The sequence below is a fragment of the Antechinus flavipes genome, chromosome 2 (genome assembly GCF_016432865.1).
Source record: "Antechinus flavipes isolate AdamAnt ecotype Samford, QLD, Australia chromosome 2, AdamAnt_v2, whole genome shotgun sequence".
Lineage (NCBI taxonomy): Eukaryota > Metazoa > Chordata > Mammalia > Dasyuromorphia > Dasyuridae > Antechinus > Antechinus flavipes.
In genome coordinates, this window is record NC_067399.1 from 439793021 (window position 1) to 439811733 (window position 18713).

At 35.7% G+C, this 18713-nt stretch overlaps 1 protein-coding gene and 1 non-coding gene across 2 annotated transcripts in view; both read right to left on the reverse strand.

The window, feature by feature from the left end:
- The window catches only part of TRPC4AP (transient receptor potential cation channel subfamily C member 4 associated protein), an 86966-nt gene that overhangs the window by 50867 nt on the left and 17386 nt on the right, over window positions 1–18713 (reverse strand). The window contains exons 4-7 of the mRNA XM_051979182.1: window positions 14120–14177; window positions 10598–10653; window positions 8639–8767; window positions 2578–2779 (exon numbers count right to left, since the gene is read on the reverse strand). Of these exons, the coding sequence (XP_051835142.1) occupies window positions 2578–2779; window positions 8639–8767; window positions 10598–10653; window positions 14120–14177 (445 nt within the window). The remainder of the gene's footprint in view (window positions 1–2577; window positions 2780–8638; window positions 8768–10597; window positions 10654–14119; window positions 14178–18713) is intronic.
- Window positions 13812–13918, reverse strand: LOC127552602 (U6 spliceosomal RNA). The gene has a single exon (XR_007951468.1). It is a non-coding gene; the product is annotated as a U6 spliceosomal RNA (small nuclear RNA).

Consider the following 18713-nt stretch of genomic DNA (forward strand, 5'->3'; position numbering starts at 1 on the left):
AAAAGATGGGGAAAAAAAAGCTAGAGGCTTTTATTTTTGGTCCATGATATGCTGTGGAGCCAATGACTAAAAGAATGAATGAAAAAAACATTAAGTGCTTACTTAAAAAAAAAAAGGTCAGTAAGCAAAGGAAGTCAATAAATAAGCAGAGGAGAAAGAGTATTCCAGGCATGGGGTACAGTCAGAAGGAATAACCAGAGATAAAACATGTTTGTGGAATAGCCAATAGCCATTATCAATAGACTGAAGAGGATATAGCAGAAAAAGGAAGGAACTAGGTTTTAATGGGTTTGAATACCAAATAAAGCATTTTATATTTGATCCTAGAGGCATTAGAGAGTTTTACCGAATGGGAAAGTGACACGAAGAGACCTACACTTTAGGAAAATTACTTTAGTGGCTAAATGGAAGACAGGTTAGAGAGGAGATAACTGTGAGCCACAAGCAGGCTACTGCACAAAAATCCATCCATGAGACAATGAGGGCATGCACCAGAGTGGTGGCAGTCTCAGAGGAGAGAAGGGGGCCCTATTCCAGAGATGTTGCAAAAGTGAAATTGACAGGCCTTGGCAATAGGTTGAATGTGGAAGGTAAGGCATAATGAGGAATCCAGAATGACTCCTAGATTTTGAGTCTGAGGGGCAGGGAGCATGGTGATGCCCTTTATGATAATAGTGGGGATAGAGACAGGGAGGATTTAGGAAGAAAGGTGAATTATGTTTTGGAATATCGAGTTTAAGATATCTATTGGACATCTAGAGATGTTTGAAAAGCAGTTAGACATATGAAACTGGAGGTGCGCAGAGAGTTTCAGACAGGAAAAGTTGATTTGACAATTATTGTCATAGTCTTATCTTCTAACAAATACAATCCTATAGTCTTCATCCTTATTGTAACCTTGAGTTTATGTATGCCTCCTTATTTTATCCCCAATGATCTGTCTTAGTCTCTCTTCTCCACAGATCCTCTCTCCTTTGCTGATTTCAATCGTTCTGGTGGGTTGATAATAGAATGCAGATGATTCCAAACTATGTGTATGTATATAAATACCTACATTCATGCAAATATATGTGAATGTGTATGTTATACACATATGTCTCCTAAACTCTAGTTCTAAATTTTCAATTATCAGCTGGACATCTCCATATGAATCTCTTATCAGCATCTCAAATTCAACATGGCCAAAATGTAATTCATCACTTTCCCTCTCCAATCCTGTTCCTCTTCCAAACATGCCTATTTCTAGGAGAATAACCACAATTTTCCCAATTATCTAAACTCGAAACATCTGTATTTATACTAAACTCTGTCATTCCTCACCCCCACATTTGAATGTCCAATTAATAAGTCCTGTGGATTTTATTTTCACATCATCTTTTGCATTTATTCCCTTCTCTTAATTCTTAGAGCAACTCACCCCTTCTTATCTGAAATAGAACAGCTTCCTAATGGACTCCCTACTTCCATCTTAATACTTTTCAGAAAGTTCTGAAAACCAATTTATTAAAATACACATCTAAAGTTTTTAGTCCTCTTTCAAAAACTCAAAAAGCATCTCCAATGTTTCTAGAATAAGAGCTAGGCTCCTTAGCCCAGCATTTAAGACCACCTAGAATTTGGATCCAATCAATCTTTCTATTTCTTCCTATCCCCTTTCAGGCACTGTGCGTCTATAATTTAGCTAAATGAAGCAACTATTTCCAGAACATTCCATTTCCTGCCCCCATCTATTTACACAAGCTATTCCTGCCTGTCCCCTCCCACCTTCCTACAAGCCTGGAATATACTCCCTCCTCAACTCTGTCTCTCAAAATGTTTATGTTGCTTCAGGCCTTATTCAGCTTACGTACTACCTTCAAAAACTCTGAATTTTTTTTTTAATATAAGGAAATATTTTCTTCCTTCCTGCCAAACAGTGATCTACTGGGGAAGAGAAATTCTAACAGAGAAATAAGCATAAAAAGGGAAAGCATCTACAGAGCAATTTTATCCTTACTAGTATTCAGTAGTTTTTATTTAATTTTTATTATTAATTATTATTATTATTGGTTGTCAGGCCATATTAATAATAATTAATAATTAATTTTATTTAATAAGCTGTGTACATGTTTTATAACCCCGATAGAATATAAACTTCTTGGAAAAAAATATTATTGCTATTATGTCTTAGTATGGCCAGTCTCTTAAACATAGCAGGTACTTAATAATGTCTGAATTAAATTAACAAACTAATTTAGGAACAAAATTCTATATTACAGAACATTATAAAATTAAAATTTTTCTCTTCCATCTCTTTGCTGTATTCTTTAAATATTAATCTTACATAGCTCCAAATTATGGGATATTAAAGGAAAACTTGTAAGAGAAAAAATCCAAATCACCTTTTAAAATTTTTAATTTTTTTAAGGTAAAAAAGTCAATCACAGTGTACCTACTGGTACAACTTGTTGCAACATGAACCTCCGAATTCTGGGAGAATTAAAAAGAAGAAAAAGTCTTACTTCACAAGGTAGGCTTTCAATAAAGATAACTGTCAACAAGAAAATATGTCATGGTCTGAGAGCCAAGGCTACTTACCTTGGTTAATTTCAGCACGAGTAGGACCCAGATTTTTCTTCTGCTGGGCATTTTTGGCAAGAAGTGTATGTTTGTCATCACTTCCAGTGTCAAGCTCTGATATTGTGACAGCCAGAATTCTGCAAAAGTTAGCAAGCTGCTGTTGATCAAAACTGGAGACTAAAGTAGCAAGGTTGGGAATATCCTCCAACCGGATCATCTCCTGCAAAAAACACAAAAGAAACATTTTCCATATACTCCCACTTTATAAAACAAACTGGAAATTCTTTTATTTTTATTATTTTTTTTTATTTTTTGAAACTTTTTTATTTTTATTTTTTTTAACAGTAAGGCCATATTTTTGTCCTTCCTGCCAAATAGTGATCCACTGGGGAAGAGAAAGTCTAACTAAAAGAGAAATAAGCATAAGAGAAAGTACCTACAAAGCAATTTTATTTCTACTTTGTAAGGAAAAGGGAATGTTGACAGCCACTAGTATTCAGTAACTCCTGGCAATGGCCCACTCCCAATCAGAAATATTTTTGCCAGAAACTTTTTAATTAAAAAAATTTTTTTCTAACAATTTTTTTCTCTCCTTTCAATTTTCTCCTCTCCCTCCACTAAGAAGAAACCAAAACACATCTAGATGAGTAAAATAAATTTCTGCATTATATGCCAGCACTTTTCAACCAAAAAGCTCTCTCTCTGTAGCCTACACTTGAAATATCACTGAGTCACAGGACAGATTTCTTCCATGTAGTATTTGGGCTTTAAAAGCTGACATTGCACTTTTAATTTTTATATCCCCACCATAAGAAAAGAAGGGAGAGGAAAGGGAAGAGAATAATCTCAAATAATGGAAAAGAAATATTGTATATCCTTGGCTTTTGACTGTTGAGTTCTGCCCTGAATTCTTAGCCTGAGATGTGGTAAGGATGATGAGCAGGAAAATAATGGACTCACTATTCCTTCATCAATCATCATCTAAAATGGAAGCCTGATTTGTTCAGTAAGGCTTTTTCTCCCCTCCAGTCACTTGAAACTAAGGTTTTAGCAAGTTTCCCTCCTTGCTTTGGTGTCAAAGAACATAAAGTACCTGAAGTACCCTTTGTCAAAAAAATAAAAAATAAAAAAATCACAGAACATTCACACCAGAATGGTTTTAGAATAACCTTCTCATTCATGGGGAAACTAAGGTAAAGAAGTATGGAGAAATCATTTAAGGTTACGTAATGAGTAAGTGCCAGAGGTTCACCAGAACTCAAATCTTCTGATTCCCCAGCCAGTGCTTCCTACCATACCACAGATACCTCTTTTTAGATCTTTTTCCCCTCCTTTGTCTGCTCTTCCTTTTCATAAGCTGGAAAAAATAACTGATAAAGAAGAATAAAGCCCATTCATTAAAGGTACAATGGATTGGCCTGGGGCCCTTTATAAAAGGCCAAGAGTACGCACACATACACACACACACACTGCACTCATATGAAGCTTAGGACAAGACAATTGGCCATTTGTGCTTCATCAAACCAGAACAAAGGACCATGCCTAGGGAAAATTCAGCAGGAACAATAAAATAGAAACCTAGTTGAAAAACAGATGAACCGGGAGTAAAGGGTAGTAGGAAAGAGGAGCACATAGACTTCTTATCAAATAATAATAACCGACCCACATATTCTCTAGGAGGCTCTTTCTATATACCTCAGCGCTAATAATAAGAAATCTGATTTAACATGTATTTCAACATATTTAATATGTATTGGACTACCTGCCAGGTAGAGGAGAGGATGGGGGGAAGGAGGGGAAAATTTGGAACAAAAGGTTTTACAAGGGTCAATATTGGAAAAATTACCCATGCATATACTTTGTAAATAAAAAGCTTTAGTAAAAAAAGAAAGAAAGAAAGAAAGAAAAAGGAAAGAGAAAAAAAGAGACAATATAACTGTAACCTATTCAACATGTAAAAGGACTGCTTGCCATCTGGGGGAGGGGGTTGAGGGAGGGAAGGGAAAAATCGGAACAGAAATGAGTTCAAGGAATAATGCTGTAAAAAATAATGCTGGCATGGGTTGTATCAATAAAAAGTTATTTTATCAGCAATATAACTGCTGATTAATATGCCTACTTTTCCATCTGTTAAAAATTCCTTTTTATATTTATGTATACATAGATCATAAGTGTCCTTAATGTGAAATGGTAAAGATTTTTGGAAGGATATTTTCTAATCTTTACAATCTTAAAAAAAAAAAAAAAAAAGGAAATCTGTTAACGGGAAGATATCATGTACAAGAGGCTGTAGGCCCCATATTAAGAGGCACATACAAAATTTCCAAGAGTGAGAAAATAATCCCTTATGAAATGAGAGCTAAGAAACAATATGAAAAAGATGAAATTAAGCCATATGGAAGTATTCACTCTAAGAGATATCTGAGTTACTAGAAAGGCATATCCACCACAATAAAATGGTATCCTGATTTATGACTTGGTCTCACATAGATTTTGATATACATAAATCAATTCTCCTGGATCATTCCTAAGTGAATTTAAAATAGTGAGTTCATAAAATTACAAAGCTAAACATTATTTCTTTCCCCCCAGATCAAGACATTCTATAAGCTGCTTCTCATTTAATGATACAAATAAAACCCAAACTAACTAGGCAGGCATTTAAAGTCCTCCAAATTCTTATAGTATCCTACCTTTCCATATAGAGATAGTCATTTGATTTTGCCATCAATCATAAGTATTCCATTTCCATGTTCATGGATTCTGAAATTACTTATCTGCTTGTAGTTTTTTTTTTAATCATTTCATCTTTTCCTAATAAGCCTTATGATTCATAGCTCCATTCTTCTTTATTGTGATTTTCATTTCCTCTCCATTCAGATCTTTCCCAGGCCAACATTCCTATACTGATTACACTCTCCCTCTTTCCCTATCTTGATCCCTTGAAGAGCTAGTTCAACTATACACTATCCTCTACTCCTGCCCTTTGTCCATTCAGGAAGAATACCTTCTTCCCTTATCTTGCATCACTCAGCTATCTTCCCTGACAATTTCCCCCTTCACTTTTGTATCAACTGAAGAGATGCTCCTTTTCAAGGCCAAACTATCACATGCAGCTCTGACCCCACCCCTCCTCATCTTTTCCAGCAAACTTTCTATTATCTCTAGTCTTCCTCTAATCTTCAGTCTCCATCTCTCAACTGGCTCCTTCCATGCTACCTACACCATGCCCAATTTCCTCCATTCTTAAAAATCCTCAGTTGATCTGACCTACCCCACCAGCTATCTTCCCACAAGCCTTTGCCCTTTCTCAGCTACATTCCTCCATTATACTTTCTTTCTTCTCATTCTCTTCTTAACCCTCTGCAATCTGGCTTCTGATTTTATCATTTAATTCAAATTGCTTTCTCCAGAGTTAGTGATGATCTCTTAATTGTCAAATCTACTGGTCTTTTCTCAATTCTGATCTTTTTTGACTTCTCTATAGCATTTAACACTATATTTCCTCCATATTCTCTCTTCTCTGCATTTTTGTGACGCTGCTCACTTTATTCTCTTCATACCTAACAATTTTTTCTCAATCTTTTTTTTCTGTATCTTCACTGTCATCATACCCTCTAACTATGAGTTCCCCTTTAAAGGTTTATTCTGGGCCCAGTTTTCTTTTCTTTTTATATTGTATCATTTGGTGATCACATTGGTTCCCACTGATATAATTTCATTTTCTGTTTTAATTAAATTAAAAATTTTTTTCTTCCCCCCTCTAGATAGCAAGCAATTCACATGTTCAATCCTGCCAAACATATCCCCACATTTATTATGCTGCTCAAGAAAAACTAGATCAAAAAGGAAAAAAAATGAGAAAGGAAAAAAACCTAAGCAAACAAACAACAAAGGTGAAATTTTTTAAAAAGCTATTCAGAATGTGTTCCTTTACTACTTTTTCAATCTTCTTACACTTTAATCTCCCCATGTTTTAAAATCTATCTCTATTAACTATTTGTCATATTTCATCTTCTCTCTGTGCTTTTATCCTGGCTGTCCTTCATATCTTTAATGTTCTCCCTTCTCAATAATACCTCTTAACTTTCCTGGCTTCCTTCAAGATTCACTTAATTCCATCTTCTACTGGAGGCCTTTTTCAGTGCCACAACTTCTATTGCCTTCCCCTTTCAATCTGCCTTCCATCAACTCTATATATAACTTGTACAAACCTAGTTTTCATGTTTTTCTTCCTTAGAATGCTACCTCCCTGAAGCAGGATTATTTTTCTTTGCACAATTCCCAGCACTTAAATAAATGCAGTTGATTGACTTTCCAGCCTTATCTCCACTACAAGTGCTCTAAGCTACCCCTTGTATATAGTCAGAACTTTTCTACCTCTTGTCTATTTGTTTGCATTGTTCTCTATGCCTGGAATACCATTTGGACCTTTCTCCCTTTTGTAATCTTAGATAACTCGAAAAATGTTATAAAGAAAAGCATGCTGGATTCAGAATCGGGGGACTAAGGTCTATATCCCAACTCTACTATTTTCTTCCTATGAAACTCTGGGCACATCTATTAACCTCTCTAAGCTTCAGTTCCTTGTTTAGAAAATGAGGAGATTGAACAAGGAGGTCTATGAATCCAAATCTTTGATCCCACAATCCTGTGATTTAGTTTCTGGCAACATACTATAAGGAAATTTGAAGAGAAAGAGAACATATTCATCTAAGGAGAAATTACATAGGTGGCAGCAGTTTACTGAGCCTTTCAAGGCAGAAGGATTTAGAAAGGCAGAGATGAGAAGGAAGTCAATTCTAGATATCTCAGGTATGGCCTATGTAAATGCACAAAAGTTGGAAATGGAATTCTGAATTTGAAGAACAGCTTCTAATTTAGTTTGAATGGTGCAGTGTGTGTGTGACCTCACCTATTTTTCAAAGGTTAACTCCAATGCCAGCTCCTCCATGAAATAAAAACAACAAAAACTAACATTTATATAGTGCTTACTAACCAGACATTGTGCTAAGTACTTCATGATTCTTATCTCATTTGATCTTTTCAACACTGCTGCAAGATAAGTGCTATTATTATCCCATTTTATAGTTGAAGAAAATGAGGTAAATAAAGATTACGTGTCTGAGTCCAGATTTGAACTCATTTCCTGATTCCAGGACTAGTACTCTATCCAATATGCCACTTAACCACACAACATAAATGAAAGAAATAAAAATAATCTTTCCTTCTTCTGATCTTGTATAACTCTTTGTGGCTCTTTTAAGCTATTATTAAGAGAGGAAGTAACAAGAACACTAGATTTGGAATCAGGAAGAGTGGAGTTCAAGTCCCATCTCAAATCCATACTAGCAAACATGGCTAAGTCATTCAATCTCTTTGCCTTGGTTTCCTGGACAGCCCCCAAGGATTCTTTCAGCTCTAAATATGTGTTCCCATGATTCTGAGTCAGTTATCCTCTCAAAGACTCAAGTACTTCCCTAATACTTGTTAGCTAAGTTGCAAAGAGACTGGTAGAGGGAGCTTGCACATCAGGAATCCTCCAGCCCAAGACATCAGAAAGCTTCCTAGAACGTTAGTAATGGCCAGGAGGCTACTCTACACAAAGCAAGCGGTTAATAGGTGCTGGATGACTAATATGAAAATGTTTAAAATGATTATCCATGTATAACTTATATGATTGCTTGCTATTTTGGCAAGGGGAGAGAAGAAGAAAAAATCTGGAACTAAAAATCTTACAAAAATGAATGTTGAAAACTATTTTTACATGTCATTGGAAATAAAATACTATTAAATAGGGGGAAATTTTTTAAAATTAATATTAGCTGACTAGTTTTATTTGACCTAGAAGAATGTGTGTATGGCATAATCTTTCTGCTAGAGCACAGTATCCTGATATCAGGGACCATGTCTTGGCTACCTTCAATTCAGCCATAGTTGGTACTTAGTACAGTGTACAGAACATAACATAACAATAAATGGATGCTCAATGAATAAATAAATGAATAAATTAACTCAGCATCATACTGTCATCCTAGGCTCAATTCCAACTAGACGATCATTTTGAGACAAAACTCACCTTTTTAACACCCAGAATGTCTTCGATGAGGGTTGCTGTTTGTAAAAATGTCTTCCTATTTGTCATCAGTGTAAACAAGAAGAGGACAAAGTCATTTCTTTCTGCCAGACGCTTTGTAACGCCATCAGTCTGTTAAAAAGAAAAACAAAAAACAACTCCATCAGTCTGTTAAAAGCTATATTGGATGAAGGCTGGTGTTACCAACATATTCTTGATATATACATATACTCAATCCCACCAACATGTATTTGGGTCATGTTGCAAGCAAGTATAGCCAGCTTAGCTAGGATGCCACACATCTATTTCCTCATCATTCAATACTGGAATAGAATATTTCTTGCAAGAACAATTTCAACTCCTATCTGATAAGATATAACACCTCTACTTAAAAAAAACCTGTTATTCTCAGGCAGGATATTCCTGTATATGACCCATACCAGAGTTATAATGTGGTAAGTTTTTCTTTAGTTCTCCTGTTAGAATCCTAGTGTTTACTCAATGGAATTGATACAATGCTTATTGGTTCACACATTAGAGCAAATCCTTACAAGGTGTTAAGTCAATAGTTAAGTCACTATTGACAGAAACAATGCTTAAGTTAACACCTTTGAGAATTCACACATTAGCTCACACATTGGAGTTCACAAGTACAGGAGATACACAAAACTTTGTAACTTTGTGAATTCACACCTCCCATAATCCCACTCTCAGAAGAGGAGTCAACCTTTGGGTTCACACCTTTAAGAGATCATATAAAAGAAGCTCTTAGAGCTTCAGTCAGTCAGTTAGGAAGATTGCCAGGGGTCGGAGTTGAGCTAGAGGCAAAAGTTGGCAGAAGCAAAGGACAAGCTGCAAGAGCTCTTGGAATCAAGGAAGGAGAAAATAAACGTTTGGATTCTAACTCCTGGCTGTATTTGGAGTAATTATTACTTTGAACTGAAACTAAGGCTGCCTCCAGAAAACTCCCCAAGAAACCGGCTCCCAGAGAACCATTACATATTTTAGAAAAGAACAAGAACACCACACTCCTCCAAACAAGACAGAGGAACATTCCATGTGTCAAGAAGACCTGAAATCTTTAAAGAATATTTAATCAAATGTATAAATGACAAAAATTCTGTTCATAAGAATTTTCAAATGGGAAATGTTTTAATCCAGAAGATAGGATTAAGTTAAGCAAATAGTCAAAAGCCAAGAGTATCAAAGAAGACTCCAACTTTGAAGAAAGATGGCACAATATATAGTGATAGGATGACAAAAGGAAAAGAGCACTGAAAGTACTCCTAAGGCCTGGGTTATACTCCAGGATACTACTGCAGGACTCTACTGCCACTCAATTATATGACACTGGGTTAGACACTGCATTCTTCTCACCTTGTCTTCTCATGTGAAAATTGAATAATTATAACCCAGCCTGCCTAATAGGGTTTTTATGAGGATCAAGTGAGGCAACGTATGTGGCAAATTGCAAAATTCTCTATAAATTCACAGTATCATTAAAGAATAGTAATAACAATAATAATAACAAGGCACATGAACTAAAATTATTTTATTTTTCATTTAGTAGTCTTCTTGGAGGAAGTAAAGGCACTGGCATTGTTTTTTCATTTAATAACTCTACTGTTAGAGTAAAGAAGACAATTTGTAAGTCAACCAAAACCATAGGAATCACTGAAGAACTAGGGATAAAAGAGAATAGTCCCATTATCTTCCCAAACTTAGGAATCTTGAAGAAAAAGATCAAAACTCAGGATCAAAGAAGCTGATGGCCTTCCAAGGACAGACAAAGGAAATATCTGTCCAATCACCTTGATCTAGTGAATTATGATGTCTCCTGAGAATATAAAATGGTTAATTTACAAAAATATCTCATGCTGATTTGGCCAAAGCATTAGAAAAGTTCTCTTTCCAATGTACCAATGAAACAAAAATCAGAGTCCCCAAAGTAGAGATACTTACACAAATACATGTATTATACAAGATGCTTAAACAGTCCTTGGTCAGATCATCACTTACTGAAAGAAAAAAAAAAAAAAAAACAAACTTTTTATTAATGCTGGAATGAATTACTTTAACAAGAGGCTAAGCAAGGATAGAGGTTAACCCTAATACCACCAAAAAAAGATTTCCTTTTTTTTAATCAGCTGCAAAATTCAAAATCCAAAGGAGGCCAAGTATGGCTGTGAATAGTAAAACACATTTTAAAATAAACATATGTACAAACTCCAGTAACCAATAACATCATGCTGTTATTACCTCAAGGATGGTAGTATTTCATTTTCATCTCTGTGTCCCCAATGTTCTCATATTCTCTCTCTCTCTCTCTCTCTCTCTCTCTCTCTCTCTCTCTCTGCATGAGAGTCTATCTAATAATCAAATCAGATTCTCTGCCAAGTGTCCTAATCCATAATTCCAGAACCTTTCCCCTCACCACTACCCTGTGCTAGAGTTTGGCCTACATGGCTGGTAGAGCAATCTCTCTAAATATTTTTTCTCAAGAGAAATTGTGCCAATAATTTTGAATGAAATAAAGAATACTGATTCTCTAGGGATTCATAGGGCTATTAAGGTAGACACCAAATCTTAATCCATGTTTTTTTCCTATCTTGACTTTCACTTCCCAGAGAAAGAATCATTAGTGAGTTGATCTAAAAACAAACAGACCCGACATAACACTAAGTGATCAATGTTACTTTCACAATAATCTTCAAGGCATTTTAAACAGACTCCACTATAACTCTGCAAAAACAGACTATCATGTCATTTGTCTGATCATTAAAGATACAAATAAAATGGACAATGACTAGTTGATAAGTGTTAAGTCCCAATATTAATTCTCCTTACAGCCAGACAACTTTCCATTCCAATTTTGACATTCTTCCTGAACCATTACCTGTAACATCTTATTTACAAAACTGGTGACTGAGGTTAGGTGGGGTATAAATATATCACAAAATGTGCAGGAACTTAAACTAGCTAGAAGAGTTCATTGCATCATTCGCTTCCTTAGAATATAAGCAATACCACTAAGGAGCTTCCAAAGAAGAAAACTGTTTTTTTCACATGACTTCTAACTTACTCACTTTTTTACAATTTGACATATATAATTTAGGGTAACGACCTAAGGTCTTTTAACCTCAACCCTTCATCTTCTAGACCTATGCAAATTCCAAGTATTTGACTAGGGGATCTAAAAAGATGAAAATGACATGTGATGTTCTTCCTCAGTCTGCTTGTTTAGAAATGGATACTCTTGCCTTCAGCCCATGGTGTGGTGCTTGCTTTAATTCTAAAAAGGATTAAATGGAAAAGTTTTAATGAATGCTGATAGCCACTTTTAGCATAAGCTATTCCTTGTCAATTACTGCTATTGTTTCCTTAGGACAAAACTGCAGTGCTCACCATCAGAACAGACTCAATATTACACTAGCAATTCAAAGTCTCCCTATCAAGTCAGCTCCTTTAGGATTGCTATGCTAAAAAATAAAATATCTGTCTGAAATAAGTTGAAATGAGAATCCAACCTTATATACCTTAATTCTTTCCTGCTAGTCTAAAAGATAAACCCATTACTCAAATCTTGAGCCCCCCTTGAGGCCAAAATAAGTTTTTCTGCAGATCACAGCCTAGAGAAAAATCTGACCACTTACAAAATCTTCATACCAAATCTCATCTTCCATAAGGGAAAACTGAACAATACTCTGAATACACTCCTACTTCCAAGTGTAAACCAAAAAGAACCTATAGTATAACTTTGTTATAAAGACACTTGTTAGGTGTATCTACCAATCTAGACACTCATTCTTGCAAGAATGCAAAATAAATCTTTGTTGCATTCAAAAAAGCAAACAAACAAAAACCAAACATTTGTTTCAACTCAAATTCATTTTTGAAATAGAACATGGTCATAAAATTGACATCACACCTCTGTACGAATGCCATCAGTGGCTCTCTACTGCCACTAGGATAAAATACAAACTCCTGGGTCTGGCATTTGAAAAGCTCGCCACGATATGGCTTCAATCCACTTCTTCAGTCTTACTTTATATTCCCTATGTCCTATCCCCTATCAGTGCAACTATCTGCCTCCAAACACTCATACAGGTTGTCCTATCAGCCTAGAACACCATCCTCCTCCTTTTTGCCTTTTTAGAATCCTTTTAGAATTTGAAACTCTCTCCAAAGCTTAGCTCAAGTGTTACTACTCTGAAAGATTTTCCAAGACAGCCACAGGGACAGCTCTTGCTTCCATCAAACTTTCCTAGCATTTTTGTCTAATGTTTCCTAGTTCACTCATCTATTCTTTACCCAATAGTATACTTACCTGTATTCATTATGTATCAGTCAGACAGAATATTGGAAGCAGGGACTCTCATCTTTGTCTCTGAATCCCCAGTATCTAACTAACACATGCCTTTTACACAGTAGGCACTTTCATGATTTGTTGAACTACAGTCTATGTTAAATTATATCTTCCATACTGACTGACATTATTGTTTTTGACTTTAATAGCTTACAAACCACTTTACACTTGAAATCTCATAAAAAACATGTGTTTTAAATACAGGTGTATTATTCCCATTTTACAGATAAGGAAACTGAAACTCTCAGAAGTTAAGTGGTTGTCCATGCTAACAAGCAGCTAATTTGTCAAAACTAAGATCTGAACTAGGTTTCCTGACTCCAGGTCCAGAATTCTATATAATACCTAATGTTACCTCTGCATATGTATTGTAGTAATATACAAGAAAACCTTAGTTAACCAGCATACTTAGGGAACACAGGGGATGGAATAGGAAATCTGATTAACTGAATTTTCTAGTAAATGATTAAGTGAAAATAAATATGGACTTGGAGTTGCTTTATTTTCCATTATGTTATTGGATAACCCGGAGCAAATACTTCATTTCTCTGGGCCTCAGTTTCTTTCACTACAAGACTGAGGGATCTGATGTGCCTGCCAATGCTAACATCCTCCAAAAAGAGTAATAGGGCAGGGTTTCCCTGTTATATGGAATATAAGAGTTAGAGTTGACTGTCCCATATTTCAGCCCTATAAGCTGCTATGTAACTCCTCCTAAGGACCTGTATCTATGAAGAAAGGAAATCAATTATTGGTAAGTTTTATCTTTTTTTTTTTAACTTTAAGTTAATCCTATTGCTTACAAAGACCATTAATTGTCTTTACAAATTTGCCAAATTTGTAATTCTTGCCAAAGGGCCACGCTAATCTTTTCTGTATTGTTCCAATTTTAGTATATATGCTGCCTAATAGAGCACAAGACCATTAATTGTCAAAACATGAATTTCTTTCTTTTCCTGAGACAATACAGGCTGAGTTATAGAGCAGTGAATTCTTCCTAACACATAAATATCATTCTCCCAAAGAGTCACAGAAACTAAGGGTGTTAAGAGTTTAGAACTGATGTGGAGGAAAGCACAACAAACAAGGGCTTAAGAGACAATGACAGGCTCACTTACTTTTCTGTTTCTTTTTCTGAGTAGTAAGTGTAGGTCTCATAAGAATTTCCACAAGGAGCTATTAAAAAAAGAATTGCATTAAATCTACAAAGTCATTTCAAATTACAAGTTATGGCCTAGTATTGTCTGTCTCAGCTCAGGGCTCAATATGCTCTTCCCAAGACTTTAAGACCCTCCCACACATCTACATAGCACAAGAGGCAGCAAAATGGAATAAGAACAATCCATTAAATTTGTCTCATGTTTTACAGTTCATACTTTTACATCTATTATGCCATTTCATCCTCATAACCACTCTGTGAGAGAAGCAGAGCAGAGATAAATATCCTCAATTTTATAAATGACAAAACCAAAGCTCATAAAAGTTAAGTGACTTGACCAAGATTATATGACTTATACGGAGAATCAGAAGAGCTGAATTCGAGCTCAACCTCCACCAATAAATAAGAAGCATGACCTTGACTAAGTCATTGTTCCTCTAGGCACCTCAGTAGCCTCCTTTATAAAATGAGGATATTTGAAACTAGATTATTTCTGCAATCCCTACCATAAATTCTCGTTTCTGCTTTCACAATGATATGCAATACTACAATTATGGCCAAAGGAATAAAACCTGTTCCCAACATGATTCATAAAGCAATGTGTACTAAAAATAATTTTTTAAAAAAAGAAATATATCCTGAGTTGTCAACCATACTTATAAAATCACCATTTACCCTCTGATAACACACCCTTCCCCAGCTTTATATGCTGAAGTCCCTCTCTTCACCTTGCAGCTCCAATGCTGCCTCTTCTATAAGGCTGTTTCTGACTTTCCCTGTTAAGATAGACTAGGTAACAGTTCCCTCCTTTGACCTTCTAGCACTCTGCTCCTTTATACTGCACTTGTTTTTAGTCATAACACAACTGAGTAATGTGTATTATCAGACTAAGCTCTTTGAAAGCAGAAAGCTTTTATTTATTTTTTTATTTTTTTTTTTTTTATGGGGCTGTGATAGAGGCAAGGTACCTACTAAACAATGACATATTTCCACTGTAATGGGAAGGGCACTGCACTCAGGGTTCTAACTTCAGTTCTCTGAATGGCTTACCATGTATGGTATGATAAAGTTGTAACCTTAAGCAAGTATCAAATGACTTCTGTCAAATGAGGAAGCTGCATGATGTCTAAGGTCCCTTATAGCTCTAAGGTACTCTTCTAAGAACTGCTGTTAATGTTTCCCTCCTTTCTTCCCCTTTCCACTCTCCCCCTCCCCACTTCCCTCTCTAATTGTGTTCAGCTCCTAACTGCCATAGGGCTGGGTAAGAAAAGATATACAGCTCAAAAGTTTGGAATTAATGAAGCCCCAGGGGGAAAGCACATAATATATGGAAAAGAAAGCCCAAAAGAAACAAAAGAAGCTTCTCATCAGTACCATGGAAACAACCCACTAGTTTAGGCTCTATATGGTACCCAGCTTACCAGAAGACTTAAGTAATCTTCACATGCCCTGCTGGCTCCCAAGACTAAGGCATACTCTGACAGCATACAAAAATGAAGCAAATACTTTGTGATATTTTAAGTGCCTCGTATTTCAAAGCAACTGCTATGTAAGCAATTGCCTAAGGGAGGAGAGTTTATTGATGTGACCTTTACTACTTAAAATTTCAATGGTTTTCCTGCTCTTGATGTAATTCACAGTGGCTGTTCTATATATAACAGGAGCAAAATATTTTATAAATCATAGCATAAAAAGAGCTGGAAGAGACCTCAGGTAACCTAGTCTAGTGTTAGAGATGAAGAGCCTGAACCCCAGAGGGAAAGTGAATGCCTAAAATCATACAACTAGTTAGTGAAAGAGTTAGAACTAGAATGCAGATCTCCTAACTCCTAATAGCTTTTGCTGCCTTTATCAGGATGGCCCTGAGAAAGAACAATGGTCCAGAAATCTAGGAACTGGAATCAACAATCCCACCAGCACCAGTAACTATTCTATAATTTTAAAATAGCACAATTCTGTAGGAGAGAATAGGTAGCTAGGTGTTACAGTGGATAGAGCACTGGGCCTGGAGCCAAGAAGACCTGAGTTCAAGTGAGGCCTCAGACACTTACTGTGTGACCCTGAACAATTAACTTAACCCTGTTTGCCTAAGTTTCCTCATTTGTAAAATGAATTGGAGAAGAGCATGGCAAATCACTCCAGGATTTTTGCCAAGAAAATCTCAAATGAGATTATAAAGAATCAGACACAAATGAAAGGTCTGAACCACAAAAGTAAGAGAGAATACTAGTAACCAATCTACCATCCTTGTCAAAGCCATCATGTCCTAAGCAAGCCCTTGTCACCACCAAATCCCAGCTGAAGTGATAGAGTGACCCCTATTTGGCTGAGGAGTTGAAAGAATTATTGATCTTCAAAGGATGGTCTAGTTATTTCTCTCTTTAGTATCCAATTGTAAAAACTTCTAAGACTGAAAATAAAATAAGAGAATGAAGCTAATGTCCCATACCCAATATAAATCTTTCAAATAGCCCAATAATTAAATGACAACATGAACCAAATTCCTTTCTCCAGGAAAAAAAAAATCACTTCCTTCATCATAAATCCACGGACAAGTTCCCAAAAGTGTTAATAAAAACTTGATCTCTAAACTATATATGATAGAGTGAAGAGATTTTATAAAGATAACCATGTTAGTATTGGTAAATGAAAGATTTAAACCCTGGCTATCAGTCAGAAATCTAATTCTGCTAGAAGTAAAGAAACTGATAAACTCTTAGCTGGCCTAATCAACAATTTTATCTCTTGAAAAGTAAAGAGAACAATTGGGATGGTGTTGAGGGGATAGGATGCAAGGGATAAGCTTCCTAAAGACATCAGATTATCTTATTAATAAGGAAAAACTAACTCCAGATACTCTAGTGATCTTAATCTTTGGATAATTTGCTATTCCTCATTTATAACAATCTCCCATATCCTTGCCCTAGCACAGACTATTCCTTAGGGCTGGAATGCACTTCCTTGTGACCGCTGCCTTTTGAAATCCCTGGGACTCTTTAAGACTTAGTTCAAATATTACCTCGTTCATGAGGCCTGTCCCAATCTCAGATCTTAGAGCCATCCCCTAGAAAATTGCTTTGTATTTACTTATGTTTGCTGAGCAAATGAGAAAGTGACCATGTAGTCTTGGAACTGATAACTGGGAGGAGAAAAATATGTATAGTCAAATAAATACCCTGGATTTAAAGAAAGTAAACTTAAAATAATTCAGAGATTTTTCCTTAATTAAGGCTTTATAATCTCTATTCACAGCATGTATAACAAGAAGATATAGACCCCCTGATGAAAGTGATCTTTTCCTCCTCAAATTTCTCACAGTATTTTGCTCGGAGCCTTTCTTTTACACTTTTTACATTCTCCTTTCATCATCCCCCTTCCCATCTTTAAAAGGCCACCTAATCCAACCCTCTCGTTCCAGAAGAAATTAAAGCCCAAAGATGTTAAGTTTCTTGCCTAAGAAGTGGAATTTGGAGCCAGATTTTCCTAACTCCAAGTCTAGTGCTCTACCCACTGTTCCATGCCACTTTCCTTTTATTATGGTTATTTGTGTACATGTCCATCCCCTCCATCCTTCCCTAAATTAAAGTGTAAACTCATTAAAAGTAGAATCTGTGTTATATCTGTCTTTGCCTCCCCAATTTCTACCAGAAGGCCTTTGCACATAACAAGCACTTAATAAGGATCTGTTAAGTTGAATGACAAAACTAAAACTTTTATTTAGCTATTGTTTTTTTTATTCCAGGAGAAAGACAAATTGGAAAGAAGAGAACAAATTTTAAGAGGAAAATGAAGTCCAACAAGTGAGAAGAACACAGGAAGAGAGTACCTAGTACCTTGAAAGAACTTCAAGTCTCCCAGCTGAAACAAATCTTCCAGATCAGAGATAAAGGGTGTTACTTTCACTTCAGAGATCTCTTCCAGCTCATAGAGTCTATGATTCTAATTAGATTTAAGCTGTATAGACTACTTAAACTACTGAAAACATACTCGGAAATTATTAGAACATTTTTTAAAATGTTCTCTAAAATTTGAAATTTTGGGTTTTTTAAAAAGCAGAATGACACAATAGAGAATTGGTACTTGGTCAATAACCACTTAATCTGCTTTCTCAAAAGTTTCTTTGGTTTTATAGTATATTCCAGAGCAAATGTTCTGCTGGTATAGTCACTTCCATACTATGATGAGATAGAAAACTACACTCTAATAGAGGGGTTATATACAAAATATACATGCAAAAATTAATAGATTAATAGATAGAATGTATTAAACGCCAGAGAACTCCAAAGGTTATGAAAAACTGGAGAAAGATAGAAAAAGATCACTTCTAGCAGAAGGCTCAAGGAAGGTTTTCCAGTAGGTGGTACCTTGAGCAGGGCCCTGAAAAAAGGAAGGGATTTCAATATGCAGAGATGGGTACAGAGATGTTTTTAGCTGCTTTAAATGTTGTGTAGCTGTGCTGTCCAAAAGCCTGCAGCTAAAGCTATTGACATTAAAAGATGTGAGCTCAAAATGACTTCTCTCAAATGAAACTCTTAAATCTCTTCATGTTCAAC